At 34.4% G+C, this 12,656-nt stretch overlaps 4 protein-coding genes across 5 annotated transcripts; 2 read left to right on the forward strand and 2 right to left on the reverse strand.

The window, feature by feature from the left end:
* Positions 1-331: 331 nt before the first annotated feature.
* On the reverse strand, positions 332-2,440 carry LOC126743013 ((Lyso)-N-acylphosphatidylethanolamine lipase-like). 2 transcript variants are annotated; one of them, XM_050449931.1, is made up of 8 exons: positions 2,280-2,440; positions 1,906-1,985; positions 1,648-1,854; positions 1,468-1,594; positions 1,157-1,353; positions 989-1,103; positions 744-930; positions 332-638 (listed from the first exon to the last, which is right to left on the reverse strand). In XM_050449931.1, the coding sequence occupies exons 1-8, from the start codon at positions 2,411-2,413 to the stop codon at positions 471-473; spliced, it is 1,215 nt and encodes a 404-aa protein (XP_050305888.1). In that variant the 5' UTR covers positions 2,414-2,440; the 3' UTR covers positions 332-470. The 2 variants fall into 2 exon arrangements, with proteins under 2 accessions (XP_050305888.1, XP_050305889.1); XM_050449932.1 differs by having other exon boundaries at positions 2,132-2,280.
* A 376-nt stretch (positions 2,441-2,816) lies between these two features.
* Positions 2,817-4,075, forward strand: LOC126743014 (uncharacterized protein C6orf136 homolog). The gene has a single exon (XM_050449933.1). It carries the CDS (start codon positions 3,034-3,036, stop codon positions 3,901-3,903), a length of 870 nt encoding a protein of 289 aa, XP_050305890.1. The 5' UTR covers positions 2,817-3,033; the 3' UTR covers positions 3,904-4,075.
* Positions 4,063-5,154, reverse strand: LOC126743016 (BLOC-1-related complex subunit 6). Its single transcript, XM_050449935.1, has one exon. The coding sequence runs from the start codon at positions 5,041-5,043 to the stop codon at positions 4,213-4,215; it is 831 nt and encodes a 276-aa protein (XP_050305892.1). The 5' UTR covers positions 5,044-5,154; the 3' UTR covers positions 4,063-4,212.
* Positions 5,155-5,394: 240 nt separating this feature from the next.
* LOC126743015 (histone chaperone asf1) lies at positions 5,395-6,587 on the forward strand. The gene is made up of 3 exons (XM_050449934.1): positions 5,395-5,679; positions 5,735-6,027; positions 6,082-6,587. Exons 1-3 carry the CDS (start codon positions 5,571-5,573, stop codon positions 6,295-6,297), a joined length of 618 nt encoding a protein of 205 aa, XP_050305891.1. The 5' UTR covers positions 5,395-5,570; the 3' UTR covers positions 6,298-6,587.
* Positions 6,588-12,656: the final 6,069 nt, after the last annotated feature.

Below are 12,656 nucleotides of genomic sequence, written 5' to 3' on the forward strand. Positions count from 1 at the left end.
ACATAACCTTGCCTTGGTTATGTCACGAAACACTGGACAAATACCATTGGTGCATTGCCAACCAAAAAAAGGGGGTTTTAATTATTTATTTTTTAGAACATTTATCACCAATTTGATTACTATGAACTAATTTGCATTCGGTAAATTGAAATAAAATAAAAGAAATTTCACACGTCCCTTGTCAATAATGACACATGCATGCTACGTTGCCACACCGATTAATTTTCCTAGAACTTTCTTGTTTTACTGAAAACATCTGACACTTGAATAAGACTAAAATATTCTTAATAGCAATATAATTATTTTATTAAACAATGTTAGAAAAACGATATTAGATAAAAATCATATATTTTCGGTTAATAATTTCAATCAATCGATCAGGTACACATTAAAAACAACAATAAAATCATATATAAGTAAACATTATACAACTTTATAATTATTGCAATAATATTAAAAAGTATATAAATTCACCGGAGCCCCTTGTCACTCTCGGGGTTTTCCGATTCGTCAGCGGCAGGCATGATTGCCAAATTGTTGCGACGTTGCGCGTCAGTAAAAGCGCACGCTTCCATCACTATTTGATTGAACTGATGCGGTTTATCCGCGTATACATGATGTCCAGCGCCACCTATTACCTAAAAAATGAAGTATAAATGAGTCTTTGACAGTGACAGTTGTCACGCCATCTTGATTGTAAATTGTTTCTTTCAAAATGGCCCCCAATTAGTTTATTTCGTTACCTGCAGTTTGAAATACGACTTATATCGTTTTTCCTTCAAAATATCCTCGGCAGAATGATCGATCCAGGATTTCGAGCCGTACAGGAGCGTAATGGGGATTTCCGCGTCTAAATGGTCGATTCTTTGCACCATCGGATTTTTGGCCCAACCGAATCCGGACATCATCGAGTGGAACGCGCTCTCCCCACTAAAATTCAATTATTGAAACCCTAAAAAGCACAAAGAAAAAGGGAAGAAAACCTGACCTGGGGTGCTGAGAGTTACACTGATAAATATACTGAGGTATCAGCTCGGGATCCTGAAGTGCCGACAAGTACTTTTTGGAAATATCTGGTCTTAAAGTGTTAATAAACCAGGGCCCTACAATTGTCAAAATAGACCAAAAATCCTTTTTTATAAAACATACTATGTACCAAGAGGTCCCGCTATTCTGACACTGGCTAAAGGATTAAAGGGTTGCATCACATAACTTACAGTTTTCACCCATAGAGGGATCTGCTGGGCACTATCTGAAGGTTTCTCGGGGAACCCCCAAGGGTCCGCTAGGATTATATGTTTTACCCTGGTGGGGTGGGTCAGGGCATAAGCGGTGGCCAAAAAACCACCCATACTAAAATGGGAATTTAAAAAACAAAACACCTTTCATTTATTTTGCTTAAAAAGCAAATACTCTGCCTCCAAGTGTATCACCACTATTATAAACAATAAGACATTTTAAATTTACCTGTGACCACACAAAATGAAATCCTTCAGTTTCATTTCTTTCCTCCACTCCTCTATTGACCGGACCATTTGTTTTTCGGCCTTCATGGCATCTTTATCAAAATCAGGCCTCGAAGACCTTCCGAAACCTGAATTTGAAACTTGCATCATAACTTGCTTGAAAGTGACACTTTTAATTTACCAAGCATATCAAAAGCATATACTGGCCTAGAAGCTGCCAGGGCGTCTATGTTCAAACACCAGAGGGCAACACCTGCCCCGAGCCCATGGATTAGAACCAAAGGGGTCTTTGGCGAGTCGGCATTGAATGCCAAGGTCCATATTTTATCTGCCGGTCCTACTACTGGTCCTATATCCACAAAGAAGCCTCTGTAGGATGTTTTTACAACTAAAAACCATTTGATTTGATGGTCTATTATTTTATGAGGTGTTTACTTACTTTGCAAAATCTTCTTTTCAAGAGACCTTAACATAACTTCCGAGTACTTATTCCATGATAGCCAATTAGGACTCAGCCACCTGAAATAAAGTTTTTTTGGTACTCACATAATTGGGCTTAAAATTGTGGGGAACACAATGTTTAGTAATAAATTCACTACTAATATTCAGTTTGATCTAATAAGGGATTTTGAGGTTAGGTTATGCAACAGCTGTAAATAACTTACCAGAGTAGATTCACTAAGAATTTATAATAATTAAAAACGATAAGGGTTAAAATGGGTGCGAATTTGTTGCTGAGAAACTGTGACAAGGAGCTAAACATCGTAATTATTTGCTGACATTAGCAATCATAACAACACAAAATTGCTTTACCTTGACTCTTCTTCTGTTAGTGTTTTTTTGCTGGAGGGGGTTCTGGTCAGTTCACGCATGTCTTTTAGATTATATCTCATGCGCCAAACAGAAGAAAACTGACAATAAACTTTAATTTTTGCATCATATTTCATTATTTTTGACCCTTTTTGATAAATAGATTATTAAAAATTATCAGATAATTATCGTTATTGTCATGAATATAAAAAAAAACCATTAAATATGTGAAGTAATAATCGTGAGTCATTCAATTAATAGATAATTGATAAACCATAAGATCCATGATCATAGATAGTTTAATTAATTATTATTATAGTCACAGCGGGAAAATTTAATTCAAATTTCCCGCCATCGTTTGATTTTATGGAACAGAAAAAATAGCAGTGTTGCGCATTTAATTTGAAATGACGTTTAAAAGGACATACGCCTAAAGGTGGCGCTTTTAATTTGAACTGGTACCTAGTAAAAAGTTTTAATTAAGCTTCCTAAACATACCAAAATAAAAATCAAAAAATCGTTACATTCACCCAATAAAACATATAAGAGAGTCTCCCTAAATATTTTTTTATTTAGAGATAAAGTTCCGGTAGTGCTCTTGTGCTTGTACCCACTCCCAATTCAAACGTTACCCATACGTCAAAAAAAACTAGGGTTATGTATCGCGCTGGAACACGAACTTTCCCAATCAAACGAAAATAAAGTTAAGTAACATGACGAAAATCTAATTTAAAAAATAATGTGAGAAAACCACACGATGGCCCCAGCGTTCCGATACATCAACAAATTAACGGGGCGTTTTGCCACCTCGAAGCATTTACAATTCATCCAGCAAAAATATCCTGTAAGTCAACGTAAGCAGTATTCCAGGGGTGTTTTGCAGGTCCAGCACAAACCCAACGAATCTTATTTAATCGATAACGTTGCGGCGGATAATAGAGAACATGCCGGTGATATTGTCACGAAAATCAAACTTGACCCGTTAGTATTGCAGGAGAAATTGAATGTGACAAACTCGCCTGCTGCACCAAAAGACAATGTCGTCTTAACTAGTGATTCAGCTCCTGAACCGAGTGGTAGGCCCTCTCCTGAGAAGTTGCTGCATGTATACAACATTTTAGCAGACTCCTTACCAAACCTGTTTATCAAACCTCTGGATTACACTATATACCATCCAAATATGGTGTTCGAAGATAATATAAGAAATGTAAAAACAGTAGGACTGCTCCCTTATGTGAAACAAGTGGCGCTGCTAAGAACCATAGGGCATATCAAGTTTGCTTTTGTAAAGTTCGATGTTTTAAAAATCACCCAGCATCCAGAAGATGGAACAGTGAGGGTGCGGTGGAGGATAAGGGGCCTAAAAGCCCTAAAAGTGATGTTACAATTTTGGAAATATAAATTGTGGAATTGGAAAGGGATGTTGGATCAGTGCGAGGACTGGTACGATGGTTATTCCACTTTTGTTGTTAATTCTGATGGCTTAGTTGTAAGGCATGTGGCAGATAAGATGATGCCCGATTCAGATAATGTTAGTATTTCAAATAATGGAGATTTGACCAATGCCAAGCTGGCATTAATGATTGCCGTTATACCAAGAATGTCAGATGTGGTACAGTTTATGTAAATATTTATCTGGTAGGAGATTTGTTAATTTGCAAAAGCTATTTAGCATTCACCTCAGGTTCACAAATAGTTTTCAAATAATTCATTCTGTTGTATTCTCTCTATTTTTAAGCTATTTAAATGTTATTTGTTGATTGGGTGATGTAGTTAAATAAACCTGAAAGTTTTGATTCTTTTTTAATTTATTGACGCCTAAATATAACTATTTATTTACTTAATAACTAAGCACAACCAAATATACACTTAAAAAAAAAGACTTACAAGAACATAAAAAGATGCATTACTAAGGGACTTTTATTCCCTTAAAATATCACACAAATGACTCAAACAACTCGACAAGCTTTTTAATCTCTTTAATTCTTGCCGCTAACTGATCAACACATTTCATATTTTGAGTTATTTCCTCAGCCTTGGCCATCATTGTGTACATACTTTTAATATTTCCATCCATTGAGTCAGACATCTTAGACACAGCGTTCTTGTACACATCCACATTATCCGCCGTAATTGAAGATGCAGAGTGTAAAATTCCACTTAAATTTTCTATTAAATTATCCACCGAAGTTGCCATTCTTTGTGCTTCACATTCCAAGTCATTTATTAAAGCCATATCGATCTGACTGAGCTGAGGGTCTAATAGTTGCCGATATAAACTACTGGGGGTGCCACTGCGAGACTCGCCGAGCTTCGCCCCAGGACTAGACTGTTTTATTTTCGACTCCAAATCTTCGGCCACATAATGGGTCATGTTCCCTTCGACATGCACTGTACCGTCCAAGTTTAACGGTCTTACGGGTTTGGGGCTACGTTTCTGCGACGGAAGCGTAGCGGGCCGTTTACTAAAATGCTCATCCACCTCGACCGAGTCCAAATCGAGGGAAGGCAAGTCCTGGTCCTGTTCAATTTCGGGGCTCGATTTGAAAGAGATCTCGCTGTAAGACTGGGTCATGTGTTGCGAAACGTCTTCGTCCTCGAGTTCCGCGTCTTCCAGTTTGTTGTTTTGGAGTTTCGTTGTTAAAGTGGACATTTGGGACGATGGTTCTGTGGCTGAGAGTTTTTTGGGTCTTTCTGGTAGTGGCGGGGGCAAACTTGGGGGCGGTTCCGTTGGTGGAGGCGGCGAAGAATATTCTTCCGGATCCATTTATTGTTTTACTCAAAAAGGGAGTAAATAGAGAAGCTAGAATAGGTTTATTTTATTTGTTTGTTTTGATCGATTTTTGGCTTGGAATTAACCTCACTTTTTTGACAGTGACAGTAATGGTATGCAACCACTGGTATCCAGAGATGGCGCTCCAGAAAAAAACCAATAGCACCGAAATCTAAGTTATTTTTTGCTCCTTAGTTGTTTAAAAAGCAAAGTGTAATTTTTCATCTCCCTGTATCATTATTAGGCTGTTTATAGGAGATTTTTGTCTCTTTAACATTATCAAACGGGTTGCCTATATGGCTCACAACTGTCAAAACCATCTGTCTCTTGTCAGAACTGTCAAAACTTTATTTGGCGCTCAAACTTGTCTGTGCTCCTCAGTTGCGTTTTGGTTTAAGATTTTTAAAGCCGTTTTACTGATAAAACAACTAAAAACCTCAAATTTTTGTCTTATTAAAAGTATTTTTCTAACTCTCCCTAAGAACTACTTACAGAAATCTCATAAAAACATCTTATTCGCCATGGCAAAAGTTCAACTTTGCAACATAACAGTTATGGACAATCCGAGCCCCTTTCTGAACCCCTTTCAGTTCGAAATCACTTTCGAGTGCATCGAGGAACTGAAGGAAGGTAAGTTGCCTTAAATTAAACATTAGCGACTCACGACACCCACATTTCATTTAAGATTTGGAATGGAAAATGATCTATGTAGGATCAGCCGAGTCAGAGGAATATGATCAGGTACTCGATTCGGTTTTTGTGGGGCCAATACCCGAGGGAAAGCACATGTTTGTGTTCCAAGCCGATCCGCCAAACGTGAGTAGAATCCCTGAAAATGATGCTTTGGGAGTCACTGTGGTGCTACTCACATGCTCTTACCGAGCCCAAGAGTTTATTAGAGTAGGATATTTCATTAACAATGAATACAGTGATCCTGAACTGAAAGAAAACCCTCCGATCCCAACCCAGTTTGACAAGGTAAGCTTATAATTTTTATGTTATTTCTATAAATAGCGGTTATTCTTGGTGTAGGTGACAAGGAACATTTTGGCCTCAGAACCAAGGGTCACCAGGTTTAAAATCAACTGGGAGGAGCCTACCAGTGTGAACGGACAAGAACCGGGACCCTCTGAAAACACAGATGCAATAGTGGCAGAATCTTCCATGCAATTAAATAATGAAAGTGGGGCTGCCGTTCCTAGTTTCAATGAAAATTCAAACTCTTGGGCCACCATGGAGTGTTCTTAATAAGTGCCCAGTATGAACATTTAAAAGCTATTTTTTGTGTACAAAGTTTCTTTTGGGATGAAAAAAAATGTGCAAGTAAGGTTTTACAAATTTGGAATGTAGGAGGACACATTTTCTTAATCTTTTTGAATCAACGAACCAATGTGGTGCAGAGTAGCGAATGCTTTCTTGAAACTTGTGTATATAAGGCTCCTGTTTAATGTTCTAATAGTTAAGTTATATCGAATGTTTGCCATTAAGCAGTTATTTCTTAGTTTCTATAATTGATTAAAAAAGATGTTTTTGAAGAATGTTCTTTGTTGTTTTTTTAAAGTACTCCCTTGTTTTTAAGCAAAAGAGGACTTCTTTTACATTTATTACATAAACATAGACTTATATTAATTGGAAATTGTTGCCAGACCATATTATTATAACGGAAACTAAATACAGGGTCATTTCAGATTGATGCAATTGGAGAAAAGTAGGAATAAGGGGATTTTTTCCAATTACAGTAATGCCTGGGCAAGTCTTTGGTCCATAATTCAGCCTTTGCATTGTCTTTACTAAAATTATGTGAAATTGAAAAAGAGACTCCAAATACCTGGAAAATAGAATTTTTTGCAGGTACCTGGAAAAATTATTTTAAATACTTGGAAGATATAAAAGTCTTGGAATGCCTGGAATAAAATGAAAAATCACCTTGAAAATGGTAGAAAAGTGTAGAAAAATGCTTGGAAAAGACAACAAATTGCTGCAAAAACTGGAACATTTCTAATGTACTGGTTGAGCCAACCTGATACTAAGATGGCAATAACAAGTCACCGCATAGAGATGAGGTGGTAAACTCCTGGAAACATGTTAAGAAATGTTTGGAATTTTAGAGGAGGAGGATACAGTACACCCTGTAATCCTTCCACATTTATTGTCATTTAATTAATACATAATTTGTTTTATAATATAAATGCTATGGTAAAAAAATAACAAATTTCTTAGTAGCAGCTAGGTGTACAAACACCTGTGAGTGCTAAAAACAAAATAAATAATTTATTATAGTTAACAAGATTATAAGAAAAGAAAGAAGAAAAAAAAATATATATATAAATTTTAAATTAGTTCACATAATAATAATAATACTTCTTTATTTGCTCAAATACATCCAACAGCTTAGCATCGTCAAAAGGTATTGACTGTCAAAAGCCAATAATACAGTGCAGAAAGGGAGACATTAATCTATCAGAGTTTTACCTACATAACATAGCAAATAAAAAAAAAAAAAATGCTCACAAGTATGTATGAAACATTTATTATACAGGTATGAAAGTATAGTATTCGATAAATTTTGATAGACTAGGTTAAAGACTATTGTAGAATTCGTCCAATGAGTATGGACAGATCTCCAAAATCAGGTTTTTCGTTACTTGCTTAAATCTATTTAAATGTAGTTGTTTTGTGGTTTCGGGTATTGCATTAAAAAGTTTTATGGCATTAGTCATATAGCCCTTATGGGTCAGACTAAGCCTGTGTTGTGGAAGTAAAAGATTTCCCCCATGTCTGGTGTCATATAAGTGCCTACTATTTACTGTGCTAAATCTAAAAGACTATGTTCTGGCAAATATCAGACATTGGTGAATGTATAGGCCAGGCATTGTCATGATTTTTAAATTTTTGAATAAAGGTCTACAACTATCTGTTGGTTTTTTGTTTTCTAGAATTCTGAGTGCCGATTTTTGCAACTTAAATGCGCTCTGCCAGTCAGCCGAGTTACCCCAAAATAACAGTCCATATGACAACTTTGATTGAAAAAGTCCCATATACGCCATTCTACATACTACTGGAGGCGCCAACATAATATAAATTTACATTATACATTCATTGCATCTTAATTTAATTTAGCATACTTTTAAATTTTTCTTCATAATACTGATAGATGTATGATTTTACTTTTCTCTTAAATAAGGTTATATGTGTTATGTCTTTAATTTGCTTTGGTAAAATGTTGTAAATTTTTGGCCCAAGCCAAGTAATAAATTTGAAATTGATGTTGTTTCGACTCAAAGGTATTTCAATTAATTGACCTGCTCTACCACGTGTGTTATGCATATGATTGATATATGTTAATTTATTTTAATTTTTGTGGATATACATGGAAACTGTGTGAATATAAATACATTTTACATTTTGAATTTCTTCAGTGAAAAGTAAGTGGGATGGGTATCTCCTAGGCTTTTTATACATTATTTTTAGAATCGATTTTTGGATTATGTTAAGCTTATTTAAATAAATGTTGTACAACCCACCCCATACTAATATGCCATAACGAATCACAGCTTCTATCAGATTTTTATAAATTGTTTGTAAAAGGTTTTTGTTAAATATATCTCTGAGAAGAAAAAATTTATGTAGCAGATTTCTGATCCTATTCCTCACATAATCAATATGAGGACCCCATTTTAGGTACTTATCAATTACTATCCCAAGATATTTAGTTTTTGAAACTTCATTAATTTTATCATTATCTACTAATATAGTTGAGAATGGAGGTCTATTAGCTTCAGTTAATGAAAAGGCTATATAATTAGTCTTAGTAAGATTTAATGACAATTTATTCACACAGAGCCAGCCTTTAATTACCCTGAACCCATTAATTGCTTTTTGTCGAGTCTCTGGCCAAGTATTTTCACTGAAAATTAATGCAGTATTATCGGCATACGAAATTGATATTCCATCTATATTTATTTTTAGCATGGAATTAATGTAAACTAAGAAAAGAATGGGGCCCAGAACAGTGCCTTGTGGCACACCCATTTCTATTCTCAATTCACTACTTAGTGTGTTATTAATTCGAACCCTTTGATATCTGTCTATAAGATAGCTTTTTAAAAGTTGTAGCACTGTTCCTCTAACTCCATAACAATTAAGCACATTAAGAAGTCTTTCATGAGAAACAGTGTCAAATGCTTTAGCCAAGTCAAGAAATACTGCAATACTTTTTTTGCCCAGATTTAAATTTTTAACAATTTCAGATGTCAAAGTCATCGTTGGTACTAGAACCCTCAAGAAAACCATATTGTTGTGGTGAAAGGACATGGTTAGCAGCCAGAAACTCAACCAACCTTTTCTTAATACACTTTTCTAATATTTTAAAAAAATTTGTTATTAAGCTCACTGGCCTGTGATTTTTTACAGCAGTGGCATTGCCGGATTTTAATATAGGAGTCACAATCGATATTTTAAAGCAGTTTGGTACTTTTCCGGTTTCTACACAAACATTCATTATATGTAAAAGAGGATCAAGAATCAAGATCTTAGATAGAGCGCTTTATGTGATAATCAAAATTTAGTTTTCTGTCCATTTTGATACCAAGGAATTTAAAACTTTTTGTATTGTTTAATTTATTTCTGTCAAGAATAATGTCGTAAGCACATTAGTCTTAGATATGTTAAAAGTTAACAAATTGTTATCAAACCAAGCTTTGATCTTTAGCAGATCATTATTAATTATAAGTATTCTGAAATGCCTGAGAGTCAGAGTGATTCCACAAGATGCTTGTATCATCCGCAAAAAGTGTCAAATAGCCCATAATTTCCACTAAGCAAATGTAATTAATGAACAAAAGAAATAACGCAGGTCCCAGCACTGGACCCCTACGGCACTCCACAACTTATAGATTGGAAACTTGAAACTGAGCCAGACAAAGACACACTGCATCCTTTCCGTAAGATATAACCCAAACCAACTCAGGGATACCCCTCTAAACCCATATATGTCAAGCTTTCGAAGTAGTATTTCATGACTGACAGAGTCAAATCGCAGAAGATCGCTCCAGAAACCTCACCTCTATTTAGATTAATGTATAGCCGATCCAAAAGGGAAAACAGAGCGTCATCCGTCCCTGTGTGTTCTCGAAAGCTTATTGATTTGAATTCAGTACGTTGTTCCTATTTAAAAAACCGATGATTCAAACCTTGACGAATTTTTCTAGAATTTTAGCCAATGTGCATAAATTATAATACTTGCACTGATCAAGTGGATTTCCAGGAATCGAGCTTTGTTAAATTAAAAATATATAAATTTGTTTTGACAATAAAGCATATTTTGAATATCATTTATGTATATAAAATTAGTGATTGCTTGAAAATGGCTTTAGCAGCCATCAGGAGGTTCCATTTACGCATTTATTTATTTATTGCTTACCAGATTCCCAAGTCCAAAGTTCTGCAAATGCAACAGTGCATGATTAATTTATAACTTTTCAAAAAAATGTATATTTTAATTCTTTTCCTGAAAACTAAAATAATTTCCCCTCGATTTTAAACTGCAATAGTCCGGGCGCGTATGGTCTTCCAACCAGCGCCGTAGCAACAACATAACGGGCCTGGGTTCGAGACTATATCCGCGGGCCCCTAAAGAGATACTAACCTTCGTCTCTCCATAAATCGACGGCTTAAGGAAAGAAAAAATTAAAAGGCTATTACATGTTAACTAAAATTTTTTGAAATTAATATTAAGACAAAAATACTAATAACAATAGTTACGGAAAAATATTAAAAACATATGTGCATAATTATAAAAAACATTTACAAAAGGTTACAAATACAAAGTTAATATAGAAGAAATACAACCATTAAAAAGTTACTTTTCGAGATTTAGCAGTCGCAAATGATTTAATAATTTCCTTTAAATCGAGAGCGAGCAACTTTATTTTCAATGGACAGCATTGCCAAAGAAGATAATCGATTTTGATTCATGGAATTCCTTAAATATATTTTGATTAATTTTAATTTTGAGAACGATCGTTCTGCCGATGCAACCGTTACAGGAATTGTCAGATATAGGAAGCATAATGTTATTATTTCAGTAAAGCTACTACTAGACGAATAATTGTCAACCAGGATAAATTTAAGCACGTCTTTAACTGACCTAATATTTTTAAGTTCTTCAGAAAAACATGTTCAAAATGCTAATAATTGATTCGAAAGTATATCTGATATATCATCTTGATATATTTCACGAATATTTTCAGCCATTTGTTATATTACTGTGTCACTAGAATTTAATAGAACTTCTGTATCCAAAATATTGAAGTTAGTAGATATTTGTTGTAAACTAACTGTTCTACATTGTAACTGACTAATAATAATGTCCAGCGTTTTATAAAAAACTTAAACTCTAAAGATATCTTCCGCAGTTTGAAAAACAAAGTCATTTGCAGATTCATCAAAAAAAACGTCTACGTTTAGAAATTCGTTTTTGGCCAAACTCTGGACTTATACCCCATTTACTCGCCATGGCTTGAGCTTCTTCTTTTACATTTAGAAACTCATTTCGAAGATTATATGTCATTTGTAACGTTTTTTAGGAGTTTACTCGATTTTTGTATATTTTGCTGCTCATTTTGCAAGTTTTGATGCTGCGTCTATGCTATTTAAAATTCTAGATTGCAAAATAATTAGAAATACTGTTTCAAAGTTTAGCAATGTAGTTTTATATCCTTTAGAGTCGTCAATTTCAGTTTTATTATTTGATGTTAAAATAATTTTTGACAAGGCCATGCTCTTAAGGCTAAGTCAAGATACCTAAATCTTAAGGCTTTTATAGGATCATTTCGTGAAGACCAACGGGTTGCTGATAGTTTTTTAAGCTTTACATTCGACTCGCTCTTACATGACTCAAGCAACGCCCATCTTTTAATACTGTGGGCAAAAAAAACATACAAGCTTTGCACTAAATCAAAAAAATTTGTAATTTTTTCTACATTATTTACAGAATCATTCAAGACCAAGATTAATAAGATTATGCTCAGCACAGTGTAAAAAAGGAGCATTTTTCGCCACTTTTAAAATTCTAGATTGAACCCCATTATACATACCGCTCATATTTGCGGCACCATCGTAACCTTGACCACGCAATTTCTTTAAGTTGCTAATTTCATTAATTGCATTTATAATTTCATTGGTAAGATTTTCCGATGTCTGATTTTCAATTGGAATAAAACCCATAAATGACTCTTTAATAACAAGATCTATTAACTTCTTATTTTGATCATATTAAACAGAAACATATCGAAAAATAAGACTAAGCTGATCAATTTTAGATATATCCTGAGTAGTATCTATAATTATTGAAAAAAAAGGATTTATTATTTTATTTTGTATTTGCGGACTTAAATAAGTAGTTGACATTTTCGAATGATTCTCTAATAAATTTTTTAAAACTTGATCATAGAAAGTAACTTTATAATGGACAAAAACACTCCTGGATTGCTTGAATTTAAGTTTTCATTTGTACCTCGAAATGGCATATTTGTTGTCGCTAAAGTAAGAGTTACATCAATAATTCGCTCTAGTATTTGCCTCCATTTATTAATCTCCTGATGAAA

The sequence above is a fragment of the Anthonomus grandis genome, chromosome 12 (genome assembly GCF_022605725.1).
Source record: "Anthonomus grandis grandis chromosome 12, icAntGran1.3, whole genome shotgun sequence".
Lineage (NCBI taxonomy): Eukaryota > Metazoa > Arthropoda > Insecta > Coleoptera > Curculionidae > Anthonomus > Anthonomus grandis.